Below are 23,667 nucleotides of genomic sequence, written 5' to 3'. Positions count from 1 at the left end.
CCCTGATGGTCAGTCTTCAGCAGGATGGGAGGGCAGTCATTATCTCAGGAGGAGTAAAGAGACAAAATTAGTTTTGTTCTATCTAGTGTAGTATGATTTCCCCGAGAGTGTGGCTGGTGACTCCGGCAGATCTAACTATAACAGCATAAACTAAAAGGAGAGAACCAGAAGGTAACATAGATATGAGAGTACCCTGAGACACTGGGATCCCCCCACTCCACCATCAACAAACCTGTGTGATCACGTGAAGTGGTGGGTCAACAGCACCAACATCTCAGTTTACCATAAGCCTCTATGCCCATGAACTCCTGGATCTTCTGCCTTTATCTAAAGGGGAAGGCTAATTATCAGAAGCTAAACTAAACATATATGTTTTCAGTCTAGACTTAAAGGTTGAGACTGTGTGAGAGTAATGAACATTAACTGGGGAATTATTCCACAATTTGGGGACTTTGTAAGAAAAAGCTCTTCCACCCATTGAAGTCTTCTGAATTTTAGGAGCCAGTAGAAAACCAGCATCTGGGACCTGAGTAAGCGGAGGCGAGGATTTGATCAAATTTCTGGTTTTAGTGAGAACTCTAGCTGCAGCATTCTGAACTAATTGAAGTTTATTTAGGTTCCTGTTGGAGCATCCTGACAACAATGCATTACAGTAGTCTAGACTTGAAGTTATAAAGGCATGTACCAATTTTTCAGCGTCATGTAGGGATAATGCATTACTTAACTTTGAAATGTTTCGGAGGTGAAGAAACGCTGTCCTTGTAATATTACCTATGTGTTGATTAAACGTTAGATCTGAATCAATCGTCACACCAAGATTTTTAGCTACTGAACCAGGTATTACAGAGAAGTCAGCGAGATTTAACATTAAATTTGAGCATTTATTCCGAGCAGCCTTTGGACCAAGAAGGAGAACTTCTGTTTTAGTTGCGTTTAAAAGAAGGAAATTCTACAGCATCCAGTTTCTTATATCTTTTACACAATCTTCTATTTTATTTGATCTGGATGTATCATCTGGTTTGGCTGATATGTACAGCTGTGTATCATCAGCATAGCAGTGGAAACTAATTACTTATTACTTATTACTTAATTAATTATTTATAACTAAGCCTAATGGTAACATGTATAATGTGAATAACAGAGGACCTAAAACAGAACCTTGTGGAACTCCATATTTCACTTTTGTATAATTAGATAATACTATTATTTAATTGTATGAACTGAAACCGGTCAGTGAGGTAGGATGTGAACCAGGATAACACTATTCCTCTAATTCCAACCATGTTTTGTAGTGTAAGAGAATAGAATGATCTATAGTGTCAAATGCTGCACTTAGAACGAATAGTACCAGCAGAGATACGTAGCCTTGATCAGAGGCAAGAAGAAGATCATTTGTTATCTTAGAAATAAATGATAAGTTGGAAATGGGTCTGTAGCTTGACAATTTGCTGGGGTCAAGATTTGGCTTCTTTATCAAAGGTTTAATCACTGCTAGTTTGAATGATTTGGGTACATGACCTAGGCTAAGAGAAGAATTAATTATTGTTAAAATGGGTTTAATTATAGCTGGTAGTACTTGTTTAAATAAGTTTGTTGGAATCATGTCAAGTGTGCATGTTGCAGAATTTGAGGAGCATATTATTTTGACCGATGGGATATGCTCCAGCATCCCTGCGACCCTGAGGGAGAAGCGGCTTAGAAAATTGATGGATGGATGGATGGATGGATGGATGATTTTGACCACTAGGATATGTTCCAGCACCCCCCGCGACCCAGAAGGAGAGGCAGCTTAGAAGATGTGTGATTGCTCAATTAAAAGTGTAGTATATGATTTCAGTCCAGTCCACTTTTTGTCATTTTCAGTGGAAACCTCTTCATGGTCCACTAGCTGTCCGTTCTGTGTGCACACTGGAAAAAAAAGTAAGACAAACGACTGGACCAACCAACACTACACTTTTCCAGCCAATCAATGACAGGGGACATTCTGCTTGTGCACAGGACAGGGGAAAGTGGAGGGGCTACATGCAAAACTCCAAACATTGTCAAGAATGAGAGATGGCAGAGTAAAACCTTGAATATAACTGCTGCACCATTTAAGGTGGAACCGGAAAATTCTAACAAGAAGCCGAGGTACCAGATTGTAGCCTACTGCTGCACCATTTAAGGTGGAACAGGCGAATCAGAACAAGAAGCTTTCTAACTTCAGCTTCATTGATAGCTGCAAGGCATACAAATGGATAAGGAAGTTGGGCTGTTACAGCTTGACTGGTGGGTAACTAACTTATTTTTGCTGTTTCACAGGACCAATAGGTCAGTATCATTTTGCTCCATTTGCTGTAATGTGTGTGACAGCAACTGTTTAGCTTAGCAGCAGCAACTTTAGTGGGTTTGCTAACCCACAAGTGACCTGCAACCAGCCAGCATTAGTTACATGACTCTGGCTCCAACTTTTTGTCATGGTTTGTCTGTGCAAAGTTTGTGAAGGGTTTTATGGTTACAGAGATGTATTGCTAGCCCATTGTGGTTTGCCTTGCCATTGTGCATCCATGTCCATGAAATTAGTGGCGAAGCTTCTGAAGGACCACTGAAAGGAGGGGTGTATTTTTGCTGCAGTCCTTCTTGGAATTCAGAGGTCGTAAAAATGACTTGATTTGTGTTCAAGTGAATTGGGTTGGGAATAAGACATGCATGGAAATAATGGTTTTGTTTACTTTTGTTTTTCTGTCTGTGCATTTTGTGTTACTGCGTCAAAATAAAGAGCTTCAGGAGGATGCTTATGGGAAGAGTGTTTTTTATGCAGTTAGATGTGCCACATAATGCTTATATCTGTATTTCTATGTGTGGATGTTTTCAGCCTGCAGTGTTAATGTTGGGGGTGATTAATAACTAAAATACAGCCAGTTTGCCAGCAGACATCATCGCTTTTTAATTGACAAGCCACCAACTCAGAAACTCAAAGCTCAGTGAAAAATCATAATTTATCACTAGTAAATATGACATTGTGGTGCCGTTCATTTGCATTCATCTCATAAATCTTATATTTCTGACAGGACCTGAAAGCAGCGTTCGTTTTTCTACGTTTATATTTGACCTGTCGTTCTCCAGAATCGTATATTGTGCCTTTAATGTCTGAGTCCTGTTGGGCAAATCAGTTTAATGTAGTCAGACTGTTTTGGAACGTACCTTTTACCCAAAGTTACTACTTATTACTTGGGTATGGTATGACCGGTTAATACCTATGAAAGATAGTCGATTGCAAAAGCTTGAACACTCCCCGGTCAATTTACATTTACATTTATGGCATTTGGCAGACGCTCTTACCCAGAGCGGCTTACAACTTGATCATTTTTACAAAGATAGGCAAAGGCAGTGTTAGGAGTCCTGCCCAAGGACTCTCATTGGTATAGTGTAGGGTGTTTACCCAAATGGGGGAATTGAACCCCAGTCTATAGCATAGAAGGCAGAGGTGTTATCCACAACATTATACCAACGTGGTACAGTTTACGTTCTGTTGATTTTCTAAGTTAACACATTCTCTTTTTCTGCAAACTTTAGTGCCCAATTTGTATGTGTTTGCTAAGATCAGCCCATTTAAAATATTTAAATATGCAGAATGAAGCAAATAAACAATAACTGTACATTAAACAGTGCAGAAGTGTGTTCTTTATAGAGGACGGGTTAACATTATTCCACATTGAAAATCAACAAAATGTCTTTTGTCCTTGAAGTGTTCAAAATTGCACACAGTTGTAATTAGTATATTATTTATTATTGTATTTTTTCAATTCTTCTTCATAGAAATATTGAACTAATGAGTAAAACGTCTAAAAATACCATTTGTTGTGTAGTTTGTTGTGTAGTTTGACGTGTTTCAATCATGTTTAAATGTAAAAAACATTATTAATAACAAAGGTGCTTAATACAGTGAGTGCAGACTGATGAACGTAATGCAGAATCACCACAGCCTAAGCAACTTTCATATCATGTCAGCTCCCCCGCCCACACACATACACACACCCACCCACCCACCCACAGGACAGCCCACACTGAACACATATTCTGTGTGTTCAAATGACATTGGCTCGCACCGTTTCACGTCATCATATGAGTCAGTCATAGATCGGCTCTGCTTTGAAGTAAGTTTACTGAGCAGCTCTTTTATATTTAAATGTTTACAGGTCATTTCGAAACTACACACGGTCCTGCATTTCTCAGAAGTCTATGTTCCTCCCTGTTGTATCTATGAGCGTCTGCTTGTTGTCTTATCTGTACATGGTGTAAGCAGGTTTGTATGTAAGGTTCAAGGTGCTTTCTACAGTTCACTTCCTTTTCAGTTGGCTAGTAGTGCTGTCAGAGCCCGACACATGCAAATTCACATTCGCATATCGCGGGAAGTGAGACACTTGCCAGAAACGGTGCAAAGCAGTGGGCTACACCTACAAACAGGCTTTTACTGACAGTGGTGTTTACGTTATCTGCCACCTCATGCCCTGACGCAGACTTTTACACAGACAACTCAAAAATATGAGAATAGGATAAAATATGATGCATTTATCCTCAGCTAAATAGAAATTAAGCTCAACAAGCAGTTCTAAGAGCAAATAAGCACAAATTAGTAAGTGGGCAACACAAAAATCTATCAAAGTACAATTCAAGTTTCTGATGTTTTCACTATATCTGTACAGTACTGTGCAACCCTTCGATTTCCAGTCAAAACCGCTGTTAAGTGTTCATTTTTCAGTGCCAGGACAAAATATTTAAAAGAAAATTACACAGAAGCCCTTTTGCTTCATTATAGCTTCAAACTCCTTAAGCACTTGCTATTAGTTTTTCAAAGAACTCTGCAGGGAGATTTTCTCCACCTCCAAAGTTCAGTCTTAGAAGTTGGATGCATTTTCTTCTTCTAACGATCCAAGAAACCCCAAACACATTCAGTGATGCTGAGGCCTGCACTCTGGGGTGGTCAGTCCATTGTTCTGAAAAGACCAGCAGCTTCTTTGTTTGATTTGCAAATTTTCTTCTTTTTTGTCTATTTCCTTTTCTCACTGAGGGCTTCCTGGCAGCTACACATCCTTTCATATTGTTGAGACTTCTCACCGTGGAAGGATGGACAGAAACACCTGTGGATTTGTTCAAATCTGAGTCGAGAGGAGCTTGATTTTCTCCTCTCTCTTTTAAAGATGAAAGCTTTAAGTGCTGTTTACCTAACAGTGACTGTTTTGGTGGTTCAGTTCCTGCTTTTTTCAGCTATTGTTTTCTTTGACTTTGCCATCCTTATTCAAATAAAACCTTATATCTAATATCTCTTGAATAATGAATACCATATAATGCCTGTTTGGACTGGAAATTAAATAAATGAAAGGTGGTCTTTTGCACAGAACTGTGTCTTAAAAGCCTTCTTTTGAACATATATCAGCTCCCCAGTGTGATTATGCTGGGCCTTTAATTCATGTTTTACTTTTTGTTTTTTATTTATTAAAAGTCTTTAATGATTCACAATTACCTTTAAAGTTTCACACACAAAACTATAATCAATCTCCACCCACATCTTCAGTCATATATTTTATTCTTATTTTCAATTTTATATAATATATATATGTGTGTGTATATATATATATATATATATATATATATATATATATATATATATATATATATATACATATACACACACACACATTCCTTTCCATATGTACAATTTTTTATTCCTCTTTTTGTTGAAGAAATAGAGCATACAGCTTCCATTACGAACAGTGTTTTATACTAAAGGGCCAAACAGGTACATTTCAAAAGTGCTTCAAGAAGTGAAAGAATGCTATCATTCTTTCCCACCACAACTGGGGTGAATTGACTCGGAAAGAGGACATTTTAAAACAAAAAAATGCATGTTTTTGCACAAAAAACACTTGTTTTAACCAGAAAACCTACAACAACAAGCAGAAATATCTCCAGGTTAAAACAGTTGTCCCTTTAAAAAGCATAACACAGCTTAAAGTCTGCCAGAGGCCTTTGGTTGCCCATTCCATTCATTTTATTTCATTTAAAGGGGAATTGCACTGATTTTTAAACAGTGATGCATACACACACACACACACACACACATTTTCTAAGCCACTTCTCCCTCAGGGTCGCAGGTGGTGCTGGAAACTATCCCAGCGGTATTGGGTGTGAGGCAGGATACACCCTGGACAGGTTAGTGATGCAAAATGAAACCAATAACATGTAAACAAAGTGATTCAGAGTGGTCTGATGTGAAATGCAGTGTTCTAGAGAAACTTAAGTCAGAACTGTTTACAGAGGTGGTGATAGGAACCAGACGTCTGAAGAGTTTAATGCTTCTAAAAGCTCCCACAGAAAAGTCATTACATGTTGTTATATGAGAATGTTTTGATAAGATTTTGGCTTAAAACATTTTCATATCCAGTCATGGCAGAGGGATACATGCAAAATGTTGTAAGGCAATGTAGTTTTCTAAGAAAGTCCCGTGGGGTTCACTGGTTATTTTTTGTTAGTAAATAGCTGTATATGTATATATATAAGCCATTGTTACCCCTGGTTTTCATCACCACCACTGTAAAGAACGTTGGTTTGCTTCTCTACAGTGCAGGATTTTGCATCAGACCACTATGAATAACTATTTACATCTCAATGACTGAAATATGCAAAAAATCAGCAGAATTCCCCTTTAACTCATAACCTACTCCTGTCTATCTTGAGTATGACCTAAGCCATTGTCAATACAATAATGTAAGAGAATCGGACAATAAGACAATTGGTGATCATGCTGTACAGAACATGTACATGTAGGCACCTGTCTGTCACTGTCCAAAGTCAAGTGGTTGAGCAACGCTTTATTGCACATATGGCAACTAGTATATCTTTAAATTCATAATGAGCTTCGGGGCTGAACTGCGAATACTGAGTTTCAGTCTTTATCCACCATGTGTGGTCACCCTTACTTAGTCACAGCAATGACACACACTGCAACACGTAGGACAAAGAGTGGTCAGACTGTAAATAGATGGCTTGACTGATTGTCACTGGGAAAAAAGGTGATGACTTCATGAGCGCATCACCAAACTTGATAAAGAATCTAACTTCCAGCAAAAGAGTCATTACTTCCAGACAACATTTACAACTACTGCCTTACACAAAACCTTATCAGTCATGCAATTTGTGACGCAGAAATGCCAAAAGCTATCCTACCTGGGCCAATAAAATGGATACTGACTCAGAGGAACTAGCTCCAAAAACCCACAATGCTCATATTTGGCAATGACTTATTTCTTGGATTGGCTTGGCATCTTAATCTTTGTTGGTGGGATTGCTGATAAGTCATATATGTCTATAAGTCTAAGGTTTGGATTTCACTTTTCTTTGATTTCTAACACTGAGTGTCTATATAAAGCAAGAGCAGCTTTACTTCAGCTAAAAGGCCAAAAAATGTAAATCGCACCAGGCTGCAGCAACATTTCTCTGACGCTGCATTACGGATGTACAGTAAGTTGTTCAAATTTGTGCTGCCACTGCAATGTTGTAGATTTTTTTAAAGAGTCTATGTCAAACTCTGGAACTGTGCTATTTTTAGCGTCCTCAACTGTTCCTAAACATGTTGGAAGGACGACCCGAATGTGGCTGTCAATTTGTACATTCTCAGTGCTGGGATAGTCAGTAGCAAGATTTTAAAGGAGCGAGGAGAGGTTGGGGATCTTGTGCTCTGGAAGTGTAAAGGCACTGTCCTGTCACATAATATCAACAAAGAATTCACAAGGATTGCCCATAGCATGTTGAAAGGACTGGCGACTAGCGGTGAGTTCTGGAGGTACATTCCCTAAGTCGCGAACAGGGGGCGCTCCAGGAGGACCTGACTGGCTTGCTGAGGCCTTAGGGATCATGCGAGCCAGGCAGTATGGAGGGGGCAGGCCTGGGGGTCCATAGGAGGAGGCGTGGCTCCTATCGCTGTGGGTGCAGGACACGTTTGCAGGCTGGACAAAGGGGGAGTGGCTGTATGAGAAAGAGGCGTGGCTGTGCGGGGCCGGGCCATGGCTGCGGTGGGACTGGACGTGGCTGTGGCTGGAGCAGGCTTGGCTGGTGCAGGAGCGTGTATGGCTGTGATGGCTCAGCTGGCTCGGCACTCTTTGGCCCTGAAGCCCCACCCACACGCCCAGCTCTGATTCGCAGCATGTTAACTTATGGTCCTTCTCTCGAGGGGAGGGCCTTCGTCCTTTCCCTGCGCTGGGGTTGGAGCCGCTACTTCTGCTGCCTAAAAAGAATAAAGGAGAAGAGTTTTAAAGGTTTGGAAGAGCATGAGTTAGTCCTTAAGCCCAGTACACCAACACTGCAGTTCTAACCCAAGCCCACTCATATGGCACATCAACACATGAAAGGGATGGTTTTCAGTATATCTTCTAAAGCTTCCTCTTTACAGGGGTGGGTGATATGAACTCAAACGTATGATGGTAATTATTTGGACAATAACGATATGATTTCACAGTACACCAAAAAAGGATGCACTTATATGGGAATTATGGCACTTATATGGGAATTATGGGCAGATGCTGATTTCCAATCATTTTCTGTTGATTCTGAAATATTTAACATATAAAATGTGGAACTTGGAAATAAATCTGCCTGGATTAGCACTACAGTGAAACATAACATTTATTTTCTTTGCAGTAAAATGAACAGACCCACGACCCTGATGGAGAAGCAGCTTGGAAAATGGATGGATGGATAAAATGAATAGAATGTGCATATTACAGCACAGTACCCAAGAATCACTCAAACATTCGGCTCTTCCAGTGTAAAATAAATACATCATCAAATATCAATTTGAAATGCTGGGTAAATCTTAACATCCATTATCTGTTGATACCGTTAGGATTCAGTTCTGTTTTTTACCTTTTTCGTCTACATTCAAAATTCAATTAGGCACTTTCTCACTGGTCTCTAATATGATATTTAATAATTCCCAATAGCTAACAGAGGTAGCTTGCTTTAAGTTTATGGTCCTGCATTTGATTATATGTTGATACTCATTTTTGATTGCCTCATCAGGCAATACTTCAATACGTTTTTACGATACAGGATAAATCTCACAATTTTGAGATTTTATAAGCTGGAAAGCTTAAGTTTGATAAACTGGGGAAAAAAACAAGAATGAACCACCAGTGGCACATTTTAAAATATTCCGAAACATGCAGGTGGTCTTTAAATACTGACATCATTTGTCATGATAATGATAAATGTCTTCACATTGCCCATCCTTAATCAGTTTTCTCCAACAGAACGCAACAAAAATGGAAGAAGAAGCCTTTTCACAGAGTATCTGCAGAGTGATAATCTGTGCCAGCAGTATAAATAATTGTGTGAAGTATCCGTGATATGGTAAAATGAATCCATATCATGGGACCACGACAGTTACTCAGTTGTATACCGGTGTACCTCCCACCCCTGCCTCTTTCACAAATGAATCTATGTTGAAAGACCATCAGTAATATTGGACTGATCCACTGTCATGCACACCATGAATGGCACCATGATGAGAGTACAGCACACCAGCACACATGCCCAGAGAGCACAGAGAGAACACATGAGCAGTACCACCAGTCACAGAGGCTGATGAGCCATTCAAAACATGGCACAGTGACCAACCGGATATCAAAGAATGAGAAGGGAAGGGAGGGGCAGAGAAAGAAACAAAGAGAGGGAGCAGGATTGAGGGTGCGTGGCAGGCTTACCATGTCCCCCCCAGTCCTGGGAGTAATCCTCCATCAGTCTACCATTGCCCAGCAGAAACAAAGGGAACAACAGTTACCATACACAGCCCTGCAAAGCAGCCAGCAGCTAGTCTAGTGGCACTAGACATGATCTCATAATGAGAGCTTCTGGGAACAACCATCAGAAATACTGGGCTAAATGCAGGTGAGAACACAGACAGTGTATTACAGTGTGAATTAACTTAATGTAAAATTTCTAAACTAATCCAAGCTCAAATGTTCCACAAAACTGAAATATGTTACATCTTAAATTCAGTAAATGAATTATGTACTTACACATAATAACTATGTTGATGTAACAAGCAACTATTAGGCATTTTTTGTAAAGCTCTAGAGTGCAATGTAAGAATTAATATGCCTGAAAAATCCACTCAGAAAACTCAGCTTAAACATGTAGATGTGTGCTGCGTGTGCAGACAGCACTTTACATGTGGTAAAAATAAGCATTACCACTTGCTCTCATCTGATTTGAAGTTGGTATGACTTTGGCTACATTCACACTGCAGGTAAAACTGGTCCAAAACCATTTTTTTTTTCCCAAAAAGCTTTTTCTTCTTATACACAGATTCATCTCAACACTAAAAACACACTGAATCTGATAGTTCCAGTTCAGTGTGGGTCACTTGCATATGTGGCACTGAAATCTGACACATATCTGATGCATCACAATGTGACCCCTGTCAACAGTCTTAACAGATTGGAATTCATGTGACTTTTATGTCAACCCTGCTGAATCACACTTTTGTGTGCACAGAAACAGACCCTTCATGGCAGTGTCATCTAAATGCATTACTATGGTCACATTTTACATGTTCTTTCACTTTAGAGGACGAAGAAGACGCGAGCGGGCAGTCACACACTTTATAATCAGAAGAATCAGCTACTCAAAATCATGTTTACTGCAGGGATATTTTTAACAGAAAAAATAAATGAGAAACAAAAGAGTCAAATACTCTTTTTTTAATATCAACCTTTTGGCACTGAAGTTGCACCCCTTTCCTAGCATTCTTCTTCATGGCAGGTAAAAGAATGAAACTGGACTTTTCTCTGGTCAGCTTCCACGCTTAAAACAAGAACAGGAACTCACAGTTGTTACACTGTTTTGTAAACTTTTCCCAGTGGAGACATTTTAGTGTCTGCTGTCTGACCTACAAATTTTAATTAGATCAGACTGCACAAGTTAAAGTTCAATTTCCTGTCAAAGGAGGCTATAAATATTAAGGAAATACAGCTGGATTACAGCTGGGTTTGGTGGTTGTGCATGTAAGTAGGTTGGTGTACTTTTGCATATGCAGGTCTGTTCAGGGGTATTACCTGTTCAGACTGATGTCAGAAAGAGGCTATATTAAAATGAATGTCAACAACCAAACAACAAGATATTACAATGTATTTGTAAGTCAGATTTGGGCCTCTTTTACCTACAGACTGAATGTAGCCTTAGACCTATTATTCTGAAGATTTGCAGTTTTTCATTTCATTAAGTGCAAAACTCTGCTTTGCCATTTATACACATTAATAAACCACAAGTAATCAGTATTATGGTATCCAGAAACAATAGAGGTGCACACTGAACTTACTGAATGATGAAATAGATTTCAACACAAAGATTTCAAAAGAATTAAGACTGCCTTGTTTGTTTCTACCATGACCATAATGGTTTGCTAATTTTTCTTGTGTTATGAACTGTATTCCAGGCATTAATAAAGCACGAACTAGTGGGAATTCGGGAGCCGGTTTTAAAGGGGGCGTACACTTGATTGTGGCGGTTTTCACCGCAGTCCAGCACTGAAACTTTAACATATTGTTCCCAGACTCTTGTTCTCATTATGAGCTCACATCTGGCCCCATGAGACTACCAGCCATCAAGATATCAAGTCCACTGCATATCCACCACTCACACTCACCCTACACATCCAAGGCCAAATATCCTCCTGCACTCCAAATCCTCAAATGCTAACATACATACATGTACATACATAAACACAAACATGTATAAGAATGTATTTAAAAAATTCATCCAGTTCTACTTTGTCACTTTTTACTCTCAAACCAGTGAAAACTGCATTCTCAACGTCATCATCATCCTCCATGCTGACAAGCACACGTTCACAAAGGTGTGAACCAAGTGCAATTTTTAACACCAGGTGTGTTAAACTGGCCATACCACATATATGGAATGTCCAAGCGAATACAGCGACAAAGGTGAAGCCCTGAAACTGAATGATCGTAAAGAAAGAAAGCAAATGACTACCTGACATTTGCGCTAACGGTAAGAGCATACTTCCCGCACAGTGAAATATTACACACACCTGCTGCAGCAGGATGGATTACAACAAGAATTTTGTTCACTTTTGACCTCATCAGATTAAATCAAACACCTGAATGGAGTATTCCTCAGTTCCAAGTGAGGGTTACTGCATTCAGGGTCTCACCTTGAAGCTTAGATAAAATCTCAGTTATTTGTGTTTTGCATTCTGGGCAATATCAGACTTTACAAACCAACTGTAAATAAAGATTCAATACATTTGTAAGGACAACTAAAATTACTTTCCTCAAAAATATGGAGTGAAATCACTGTTTTTTTTACCTATAAGGTAATATGCAATAGTAACGCCTACTAAATATTCCTAATATGCAATAGAAATATGCATATTCCTTATATGCAATAGTAAAGCCTACTAAATTTACAAAAACACCAACTAGAAAATGTACTTACCAGGTAGAGGAGTAAATCCCTTCTGTGTTTCTGGGGGCAGTATGTCAGTATTTCACATAGTATTTCAAAATTTCACTTAGTAATTTAAAATAATGGCCTGTTTCCTCAAAATTCAGAAAAATAGTATCTCAAAACAATGACTCATTTTATTAAAAGTTTGACTTTGTATCTCAGAATAACAACAAATTTTCAGAGAATGTCTCAAAATAATTACTTTAGTAACTTTGTATCTCGAAATAAATATTATATACTACATTCTGACGACCTCTCAAAATAATGATTTTCTTACAATGCTTGACTTAGTATCTTAAAATAATGACTTAGATTTTGAGAATTTTGAACCACTCTCTCAAAATAATTTTTAGTAACTTTGACTTCTTGAAATAATTACTAGCTTCCTAAAAGGTTTTAATGTATTATTGCAACACAGCATGTCAAAATATCGTCTTAAAATCTAAAGTCATAACTAATTATTATTTCAACATACTACCTCAAAGTCTCGAGAGAATAAGTTAACAAAAAGGTTGAGATATTATGTCAACATACTGGTGCCAGAGAAGGAAAAGTAAAAAATATTGATTTTTTTTCTCTACTACGTGGCAGGAATTGGCTTTCAGACATTCTCGATCACTTCTAGAGTGACTGTGTGTTCCGTGGTAAGTCAATGTACTGGGAATGCAGAAAATCACTACCCTTAGATAAAACCAGTTCCTTGTCATTTGAGCAAACCGAAAACACAACTAAAAGGAGGAGGGCTATGGACGTAGACGGGGCTGTCCCTACTCCACAACACACAGACAATTTCACTCCACAACAATTTCTAATGGTTCTTTTACTTCCCTTTCTCTTTCATTTTCCTTTTCCCTAATAAACGCTCAAACAAACTTTTTCTCACCTTCGCTTTGCTGGCTGCCAGCACTGCCGCTGTGGAAACTGTGGCAGGGGTCCGAGTATCCAGGAGGGAAGCTGGAGGGTGGATTTGGGTAGCCTGGGTAGGGATATGGCTGCCCCCCAAGGGGCCAGGGGTTTGTGCCTGGTGGAGGCAGTGGAGCTAAAGCATCCTGCTCAGAACCACCACCACTGGAACCCTCATTGAGGTTTAGAGATGCCATGTCTGGAGGTGAAACATGAATAGTTAATACTATTACAAAAGGCTACTGAGTAAACTCAGAATAAACGCTCACTGTATTGATTAGAATGTAACAAACATGGGCAAATTAATCTTAAAAGAATAGCTTAACCATGCTAATGTGGCTAAAAGTGAATGGAAGTTAGTAAACACCAATTAGCATGTTATTTGCATCATGCTAACTGATGAATGTTGTTTTTTTGTATATTCTTAGCAGCGTTAGCCTCTCGGATTGAATAATTCCCCTAAAGGTACACTAAACAATAAAGCAGATGTAGTATACTTTGGCACAAGTCTCCAAAAGTGTAGTAGCACTGCTCAGAGAAGGTGATCTTATTGACAGTGTGTCTCAGGTAGCCGTGTTTCAGCAAACTGCTGGCGTATTTCCTGGCATCACGGCGGTCCTTAAAGCCCTCCACTCGAGAAAACAGCCAGTCAACCACATCAGCACCTACAAAATGCAAACATTAAGGCTTAAATCTTAACAAATCATGGGTTTAGTTAGAAATTCTGTAACCTCTTGAATGCAACAGTCAAACCACTCCCTCTAGTGGCTATTAGGTTAAATGCATGCTGAGATCCCTCACTTGCCACTAATTCCCTCAAAGGGAATACAAACTCCAAATTCAAATTCAGTTTAATTAGGTTAAAGGGGGCATTTTTGGAGCCTACTAGAATAGATTTACATGCTTCAATGTTCCAAAAACATTGTTTTCATAATGTACATCCACTGTTTAAAATGCTCTGTTAGCACCCCACTGTCTTTAAGACCCCTCCGAATGACCAAGTGTGCTCTGATTGGTCAGCTTCCCCATTCTGTTCTGACTGGTCAACCGTCAGAGCAGTTATGCCCCTACACATTTCACCCATGTCTTGCAGTCTGCAAGAGTAATAAGGGGCGGGCAATAAGGGCTGTGTTACGAAATTGCGTCATCTTAACAAAGGAAAAGGGCTGGAATAAAAATGTGGTGTTTTAGGCAGCTGAGAAAAGTGCCATCTGTGGGGGAGAGTTATTCCCTCTGCTGTGTATTTTGAGATTTGTAACTTTTGCATGTACAAAAAGCTATATAACACACTAAAAGGAATGGGGAAAACTGGAAAAGGGTAATGAGTCCCCCTTCATTTCTCTCCATAAAGTGTTGCGCCACTCACCAATGACAGCATTCCCTATGGTAATCTTAAGCCACATCCGGTCTCTGATCTCCAGACCCGAGTCAGGTAACTGCATCACCTTCACTATGGTGGCCATGTCTGTCTTACCAGCCGAGAGAGGTAAGTCGTCACATTCTGCAAAAATGAAGTTAAAAATCATTAAAAAAAAATCCACAGATGAGCCATCTTACAAAATACAGGACAACAAACTGCAATTAAAAAGAAATTCTACTGATTTTTCAAAAGTGGTTTGGTGTGAAATGGTGCACTACAGAGATAAACAACTTGAATTACAACAGTGGTGACAGATTTGCAATGTCTATAACGTATATAAATGTTTACTATTCACACTATTCATTTTAATCACTATTTAGCCTCACAGCAACCTCTCCACACTGTATCCCTCCACACTGCATGTATTTAGTCTAAAGCCTTATCTTAAAGCTATCATAAAGCAGTGTATCAGGCATGAGGCAATACATTGAAAAAAAAAATAAAAATTTGAGTAATACCTGTCTGTGAGCAACCCAGAACAATTCTGACTCATGAACAGCACATTCACTTCAAACCACTCAGAATTTTCACAACTGAGAATCGGTGGAACCCGTTTTTAGGGGTGTGTGAGCAACATTTAAAAAAGAAACAAGCCCTTCATCATACCATAATGTGGATAAGCTCCAGTCAGCGCTGTAGTGTGAGAGATCCAAGCAGCAGGGTCTATGGGTCTTACAGGCTCCGCTGAGGAAAGGCCAAGAGAAAGGATATAAAAATACACACATCAACATGATGTCATACTTAAATGTCCTTGTACGAATAGTGACAATGCTTTTTAGTTCACACATGATTAATGAGTAAATTAGATTTGTGGTAAATAGCACAAAGAAAACAGCTGAGCTCAGCCTGATAAAGATGATAATGCTTACTGAAGCGTAAGTGTAACATATGCAGTACCTCTTGGGATGGTGAAGTAACTTCGAGGAGACGGGTCCCAACACTTAGCCACAGTGAGACTTATTGGCCTGAAGAAAAGACATTCAGCAACAGTCAGTATCTTTATCTAAGTGTGTCCTGAGTGGTTTAGTGGATGATTACAGCTGTTTGGATGCAGTGTCACTTGCTTACCCAGGCTTAGAGACAATTTCCCGTAGAATTCTCACTGCATCGTCGTTGCTCATATTCTCAAAGTTCACATCATTCACCTGCAAAAGCAGTACTTCAGTATCAATATTAACAAGTTTCATAACGTCATAAACTACAACGTGCTTCAGTCTTAAATAATCTGCATTGTGCAGCAGAGGTGATGTGATCAGATATATGCCATAAACCCACTAGAATACAAACAAGATGTGCATATAAAATGAAATAGAAATGTATTTGAAATTTCACTACCATTTTACTACCACTGAATGTGAAACGGTCATACAGGAAAAAAAATAAGTATCATCGCTGAAACCCAGTTCTCAATTTTTAAGATACCATTTTTGTGCAAACGTCAAAGAAACTTTAAAGAAAGATTACTAAATACAAGTCATTCTTATTCAGCTTTAAAAATAAGCAGAAATAATATATTTCATGGAAAATTACACGGAAGCCTCAAGAATAAATATAACATTTTCAGTGTTTAGTGTCTACAGATTTCTACTTCATTATAGTTTCCATCCTCTTCAGGAGACTTGCTTTCAGAGTCTAAAGAAATCTGTAGGAATATTTTTCCACACCACCAAAGTTCAGTTACGGAAGTAGTTGTGTTTTCTTGATTCTCATTAGTCCATTGTCGTGAGAACTCTTTTTTATCTGTTCCTTTTGCTTAGTTTCTTGACAGCTGCACATCCTTTCAGACCCATAAACATTGAGTTCTCACAGTGGAAACACCTGTGGATTTTTTCAGATCTGAAGCAAGAAGGGATCTTGAATCTCTCAAAGATGAAAGTTAAGCTAAAGGAGGACAATACAGCAAAAAAGGAATATCACGATACTTCAATAAGTTTTCCCGACACGTAACGATGAATGGCCCTACTTCGAGAGCTGATTATCTGATGGTGAAGGTTTGGGGGTCTACAGAGTCTTGTATGTACAGGGTCTTGAATCTCAGTTCTGAAAACTGCTATTTTGTAGGTGGGATATCTTCTATCTAATCTCCTCAAAAGTATCTCCTGTAAAATGTATAAGTTGTATGTAATGGCTGTTTGTCTAGTATATAAATCTGTGAAGGGAGGTCTCAGACTTTTGCACTGTATGTAGTTAGCTAAGTGCTATTGTTATGTCTGCTAGCTGGGATAGTCTTACTAACAAAAGCTCTATATTACACACTATGACAACATACACATACAGTATATGCTGTTATACATACCCATTCCAGACCAGTAGCAACAACTGTGAATCATCTCAAATATGATTCAGATACACTGTGACTCTGAGTTTATGGATATTCCTAAATATCCTAAGCACTACAGTAGACCGAGTCAGACCCAGACGTCTGAGTGGGCGAGGCACAGACTGGTCACTGAGGCTAGTAAAACTGCAGAGAAAAATTAGATCAAAAGCTCCTGAGTCAGGAAGGAAAAGGAGAGGTGTATCTCCTGAAAAATGTATAAGTTGTATGTAATGGCTGTTTGTCTAGTATATAAATCTGTGAAGGGAGGTCTCAGACTTTTCCACTGTATGTAGTTAGCTAAGTGCTATTGTTATGTCTGCTAGCTGGGATAGTCTTACTAACAAAAGCTCTATATTACACACTATGACAACATACACCTACAGTATATGCTGTTATACATACCCATTCCAGACCAGTAGCAACAACTGTGAATCATCTCAAATATGATTCAAATACACTGTGACTCTGAGTTTATGGATATTCCTAAATATCCTAAGCACTACAGTAGACGAGTCAGACCCAGACGTCTGAGTGGGCGAGGCACAGACTGGTCACTGAGGCTAGTAAAACTGCAGAGAAAAATTAGATCAAAAGCTCCTGAGTCAGGAAGGAAAAGGAGAGGCAAAACAAACCTACAGCATGGGGCCAGGAGAGGTTAACATATACAAACAGCTAAACAGCCATGAAAACGTAAAAGGTTTACTGTGAGACCTCGTAAAGAGCCATTTCAGTCCAACCATATGAGCTGAGCTGTTTTTAGGCTGACTGTCACTCCCTCCCATTACAGTTTTTATCATGACTGCTGCCATTGCAATTATAAGCATCTTCTTTCACAGTTTCTACAGCTCTGAACACAACCTGGAACTCAAAGGAACAGTAGAACACTGTTTTTTAGGGAGGGGGAGGGGGGGTTGCTGTGTGTATCGTCTGTACAATGCACTCCTGATACACTCATACATGTCCTGAGCAAACCTTTCTACTCATAACTGAGAGATGGCAGACTTTTCAAAACACTAGTGATGGCTTTAAACAAATGACAGTCTCGAGAAAGAAAGATTCAGTTTTGTCTGCCTCTTTAAAGGTAAAACCAACTGAGTAAGCCATCTCTGGTATGGACGGGTTAAAATTGACCTACAGCAGCTGATTTGTCTGCGAGTGAATGAAGTTTTTCACTCACTTTGTTTAAACAAGTTTAAACAAACAACACAACTGGCTAGATTAGTGGTTCCCAGCCTTGGTCCTGTTGGCCCCTCTGCTCTGCACGTTTTATTGCTTTCTCTGCACCTCACTAAGGCTGTCCTGGGTTGCACCGGGTTTGTCAGAGCAGAGAAAACACTAAAATGTGCAGGGTAAGAGGACCTCTAAGAACACTGATGAAAAACTGGGCTATAATTAAAGGGAGGTGGGTCCTGAATTGCCAACAAATGTAAGGGACCCCCCCCAAATCAAAGGGACAAAACTGAACGGAAGGAGACTGGGGATGTCACATATTACTGACTTGAATTTTTTTAGTGTTCAAATGAACAGACCACTTTTTACATGGATGAACTCTATTTGATGAAACAGAACAGTGTAGTTGACTGTGTACCTGTAACAGCATGTCTCCAGGTTCAATTCGGCCATCAGCTGCCACAGCTCCACCTTTCATAATGGAGCCAATGTAGATGCCTCCATCTCCCCGGTCATTACTCTGCCCCACTATACTGATGCCCAGGAAGTTATACTTCTCTGTGATAAAGAGGGATGGAAAAAGCATCAGTGTATACTGAGGCTGTTTGTTTTCATCATATTATTGTAATAGTGAAATATGCAAATGCTCTAACCAATCATATTGTTTGTTTTTTTTTATTAATCACAGTTCCAGTTAAACTTGACATATTACTGACTAACCAAAGCAAAGTATATAGCAATCGCAGTGCATACAGAGACATACAAAAGTTTGGGTGCCCCTGGTCAAATTACTCCACACGTCCAGACATTTTAATGCGCATTACTGCTTATGGGCTATTCTATATTTTGGTTTTTATTTTTCAATATGCTAAACTTATATAAACAAATAAACAGACAATGTACAATGATTATGAACTAAAAATATTTAAGTTTGTTCTATGTAGAGGATGTATACTTATTTTCACTTATAAAATCAACAGGAAAAGTTATTTAACTGATGGTGTTCAATGTTATGCATATGAATGTACATATAGTAGTAATCATACCCCAATAGTAGTAATATATCCTATATATATTTCCATAGTAGTAATTATAATAGTCCACACTGTGCAGCCCTGGTGTCACCATATTCTGAGAAAACTGGACACTCTCTTTAAGAAGATGGGAAAGTGGGAGGACAAGAGAGACACATATATACTTACCCATGTTGAGTGTTACTGTAATAATGTTGAGGCTCATAGTTGAATCTGTTATGCTGCTAAAGGAGGACGACTGTGAAGAGAGGACACAAAATCTCACTTTTAAATTGGAACACTTTCATATGTCTACATCCACTTTACATCTATTCTATATATAGAAGTAACCCACCCTGTCCATTTTGGCCACTTTCTGTCTCCGTCGCCGGCGCTTGTGTCTGCGCATGAGTTGAGAAGAGGAGCTCTGCTCTGTGGAGCTGCTGAGTCTGTACATCCATGCAAAAGTCAGAAATAAGACAAAACAGAGAGGTGTCACTTATGAACACTACAATCAACATATGTGTGACTCTCCTTTTACTTTATAATATAAATATATTTGTTTCATAATCTTTGCATAAGGCTGCCTGAGACGTAAGAAGGGTCTGACCTGCTGGCATCTTCGTCTTCCTCACTGTCGATGAAGGAGCTAGATTCCAGCTCACTGCTCATCATGGAGGTGCTGTCGTAGCCCATGGCTGAGTCCTGAATAACACGCTCTGTCTTAGAGTGTCCGTTTACCCGGGGGACTGAGGGGGCACACAGCATTGGTGAAGAGTTTAGTCAAGATTAGAAGATACAGAGACATTTTCACATATTCACTGAGCTTTGGGCTGTGCTTTGGAACATAAAAAATGCGTAAGAAGTAACTGTTGAGTTTTGTGAAACACCAGGAGATGAACAAGGACAGGCATCTCTTAAAAGGGACAAATTCTTTGGCTGTTTAAAGAACAGATAATTAAGAGTTCAAGTTTGAAGTGGACAAATTGATTGATAAGCTTGTTCACTTTCTAGGCATCTACACTTAGGAAAAGGGAACAACTCGAACTCAAATAAACAAATAAGACTCACAGCTGCCCTCTAAAGGAAATAAAGGGAATTCCACTGATAACACTTCCGTGTAATAACTTGGAAGCATTAAAGTCTTCAGACATCTGGTTCCTATCACCACCATTGTGAGCAATTCTGACTCAGTTTCTCTAGAATTTTAAATCAGACCTCTGTGAATAACTTTCTTTACATTTTATTTACATTTAATTCTGCAGAAATTTGGAAAAATTGGTTTAAATTTCAGCTGTATGTGGGCCCACTGTTCAGTTCCACACTCAGAAGTACATAACTTACATATTAGTTTCGTGCAGTTAACAAAGAATGAATAACAGTTGCTGAGTGATAAGCTTTACAATATTTAGAGAATCCTAAGCCTAGGGATCAAGGGATCAAATGCAAACTTATCGACAGTTTTCATGAGCAAGAAAAAGAAATAGAGGAACAATCCACAGGTGAAATTCACCTCCAAGGAGTCTTGAGTGAACAATTACAAGACTGAAGCATACATACAGAGACACGCTCGAGGCTGTGATTCTGGGTGACATCGTACACGCTGGAAGGGTCTGACCATGCGAGGACGCTGCAATCGTCCAAAACACTCCAGCACTGCAGATGTGGTCATTACTCCTCTGTGTTTCTTTGGAGAGCTAGCACAGCACAACCCAACACAAACATATACAAGGGTGAACATGCTGCGACCGTGTGCTGCAGATCTAATCGCTCACTTATGTTTCAGTCTGTCACACTACACTTAAAATGTCAGCGGCACAAAGAAAACCATTCCGTTCTACAATGTGTGTGGGCTGGCCAGACAATCTTATCACCTAAGTGAAGAGCCGGTAGGTTGAGGCCTGCACACAATGCACCAATGTGCTTTCAGCGGTCTGTCAGCACATTCATACAGTCTATGAATGAGAGGACTGGCCACTTGTTCCACGAATGCCTCGCTTAAGCTGTGCTTCAGTAAAGACCTTTCACTCTCACTGACCTTGCATCTCCCTCAACAGCTGCCTTTAACTGTGCTCAGAGCAGTCGGCTCCACTTCTTATCTGCAATAGAGGTGCTTAGAAAAGGATATGCAGAAAGCAGATGTAATCAATCCTATTGCGCCTTATGCGCAAGTGAGGAGATACAGCCCATCACGGCTCTTAGAGCTTTCGATCTGATCTTATCAAACATATTTGGTGTGATGTGCAAAACTACAGTCATATTTTAACTGTAATCAAAAATCTGATGGGGGCAAAGCCATGAAGTAGATTGGTCACTGAGCAAGCTAGTGACTGGATATGGTCGTATGTAAAAGTTTGAAAATTACTTGTTTTGTTGATTTTTTTCAGTGAACATGTGTTACCACATTTTCTACAACTTAAAAATGCAATTTTCTGCTAATTTTATTACACAATTTCTATTTATTTGGTGAGTTTAGCAAACATACAACTTGAATGTGCCATAACTTTTGCACAGGTCACATTTTATGTTTATTTTCTATGTTTCAAATCCAGCATATAAACAGTAACTGATGTAATAAAGGGTGCTGAAGTGTGTTCTCTGTAGAGTATGTGTACTTATTTTAACTAAAATCAACAAAACATGTCATTTAAACAGGGCACTAAACTGTTCCATATGACTGTATGATTTCTGCATCAGGACGTTTGCTACCAGCAGAATATGAATTTCATTACTAGATTCATTAGTACTTATTATCTCATTAGAATGATGTGTGCCACCCTGAGCACACAAAATATATGTCAGTGCACTTCAAAAGAGAGTTAAAATGCATGAAAAATGCAGGATACTTCTTGTACAAAATGAAAATATCCCAGGTAACGCAGAAAAGTTTGCTTGAGACAGCCGCATAGAGACTGGGCTTTCATTGAAACCAAGCACTGCTCATTTGCATAACGTAATAAACAGACTATGATCAGTAAACAATCACACAACACAAAATCAAAGCAGTACAAGCTTGTGAGACCAGACTGTGAAAAACTGTAAGATATCAATTTTACATAGACTAGTGTCCAAAAATATTTGGAATCATGATTTTCAATGATATTAAACTAATTTAATGACTGTAATGTCATGCCAATACTCTAAAACATGACTGGCCTCAACTAATAATAGACCATATATGAAATATGTAAACAGTAGGCTGTAAACAATGAAAAAAAATGTTCAATGAAAGAGTGAAAAAGATATAGAACAAAACAATGAATGTCCAAAACATGCCTCAAATTTCAATAGTGGTGGTCATATCTCAAGGCAGATTACAGTATATTAAACAGTTACAAATAGACAGTTACAGTATATGATTTATGTTGTGTTCCCACAATATTTGAATATACTATTTCAAAATGTCTAGTTTATAATATTTAAACATACATACTTAAGTAATTTCAGTCTTTAGAGGACAGTACTGTAGCTGTTTAAGTGACTGATGCATATGAAATGAAACACGTTTTCATGTGGTGGTCGTTTGGCAATTGCTGTGAAGTAACAGGCTATAGAATACTATTAAACAGGAGGTGAAATACTGTAGACTGGTACAGAGATGTTTTACAGCACTAAAGCTCCTCACAGCATTATTTATGCTAAGTTTCCTTCGGAATCTCAGTGTAACAAAACGCTAAGTGAAGTAAACACACATTCATTCAGAAGCAGCAATCGTCGCATTTCCTGCTGTTACTAAACTCTGATTAAAGGTGGTTTTATTCGGTTTTTGGTTGAGGAGTCATCGCTGAATAGAGCTGTCTTACCTGTGGAGCTGCAGCGGCTGCGCGTGCACGTCTCTGTCAGAGAAACTGGAGCAGTGAACGCGCTCTGCTCAGGGCAGCTCGAGCAGCACGCGCCGCGCGCGCCCCCCACAGGAACTATGACGAAGCGCTAGTTCAGCCTCGGTGCAGCTGACTGACTGATAAATGGCAAAATCCTCTCACCGACAATGTCAGCGGCTATAATGACATTTTCTAATAGACCTACTTACAGTGCCCATGTATGTTTTGATCTTTTAAGACCTTTTGAGCGACATGGCTCAAACTAGAAGATTGATGGTTATTCTTTGGGTAGACACCTTTCACCCTGCATTATGGTGTACACTGTAAAAGGCGGCGTACATAATCTGTACAAGACAATTTGCAGAGCATTCTAGGTTGACAGTGAGCCACATAGGACATTTACCAGTGAAATTTCAAGCCTACACCAGTGATCACCAACCCTCCTCCTGCTGCCCCCTCCTACCTAACATTGACACATCTGAACCAGCCAATCAAAGACTTCTGAAGAACTTA

At 39.2% G+C, this 23,667-nt stretch overlaps 1 protein-coding gene across 3 annotated transcripts in view; it reads right to left on the bottom strand.

Annotated features, from left to right (window-relative positions):
- Window positions 1-5,744: 5,744 nt before the first annotated feature.
- dvl1a (dishevelled segment polarity protein 1a) overlaps window positions 5,745-23,667 on the bottom strand; it is a 46,133-nt gene continuing 28,210 nt past the window's right edge. The window contains exons 1-12 of one of the 3 annotated variants that reach the window (XM_037541130.1): window positions 20,894-21,866; window positions 19,944-20,082; window positions 19,689-19,782; window positions 19,523-19,592; window positions 18,739-18,878; window positions 15,899-15,975; window positions 15,728-15,795; window positions 15,437-15,514; window positions 14,777-14,911; window positions 13,908-14,075; window positions 13,391-13,609; window positions 7,743-8,263 (exon numbers count right to left, since the gene is read on the bottom strand). In XM_037541130.1, the coding sequence (XP_037397027.1) occupies window positions 7,743-8,263; window positions 13,391-13,609; window positions 13,908-14,075; window positions 14,777-14,911; window positions 15,437-15,514; window positions 15,728-15,795; window positions 15,899-15,975; window positions 18,739-18,878; window positions 19,523-19,592; window positions 19,689-19,782; window positions 19,944-20,082; window positions 20,894-21,074 (1,890 nt within the window). In that variant the 5' untranslated portion in view covers window positions 21,075-21,866. Of the gene's footprint in view, window positions 8,264-9,740; window positions 9,779-13,390; window positions 13,610-13,907; window positions 14,076-14,776; window positions 14,912-15,436; window positions 15,515-15,727; window positions 15,796-15,898; window positions 15,976-18,738; window positions 18,879-19,522; window positions 19,593-19,688; window positions 19,783-19,943; window positions 20,083-20,893; window positions 21,867-23,667 lie in introns of those variants that run through there. The other 2 variants (XM_017708553.2, XM_017708544.2) reach the window with 2 other exon arrangements.

The sequence above is a fragment of the Pygocentrus nattereri genome, chromosome 9 (assembly GCF_015220715.1).
Source record: "Pygocentrus nattereri isolate fPygNat1 chromosome 9, fPygNat1.pri, whole genome shotgun sequence".
NCBI lineage: Eukaryota > Metazoa > Chordata > Actinopteri > Characiformes > Serrasalmidae > Pygocentrus > Pygocentrus nattereri.
Note: the sequence above shows the minus strand (reverse complement) of the source record. Positions and strands in the feature narration are given on the sequence as shown.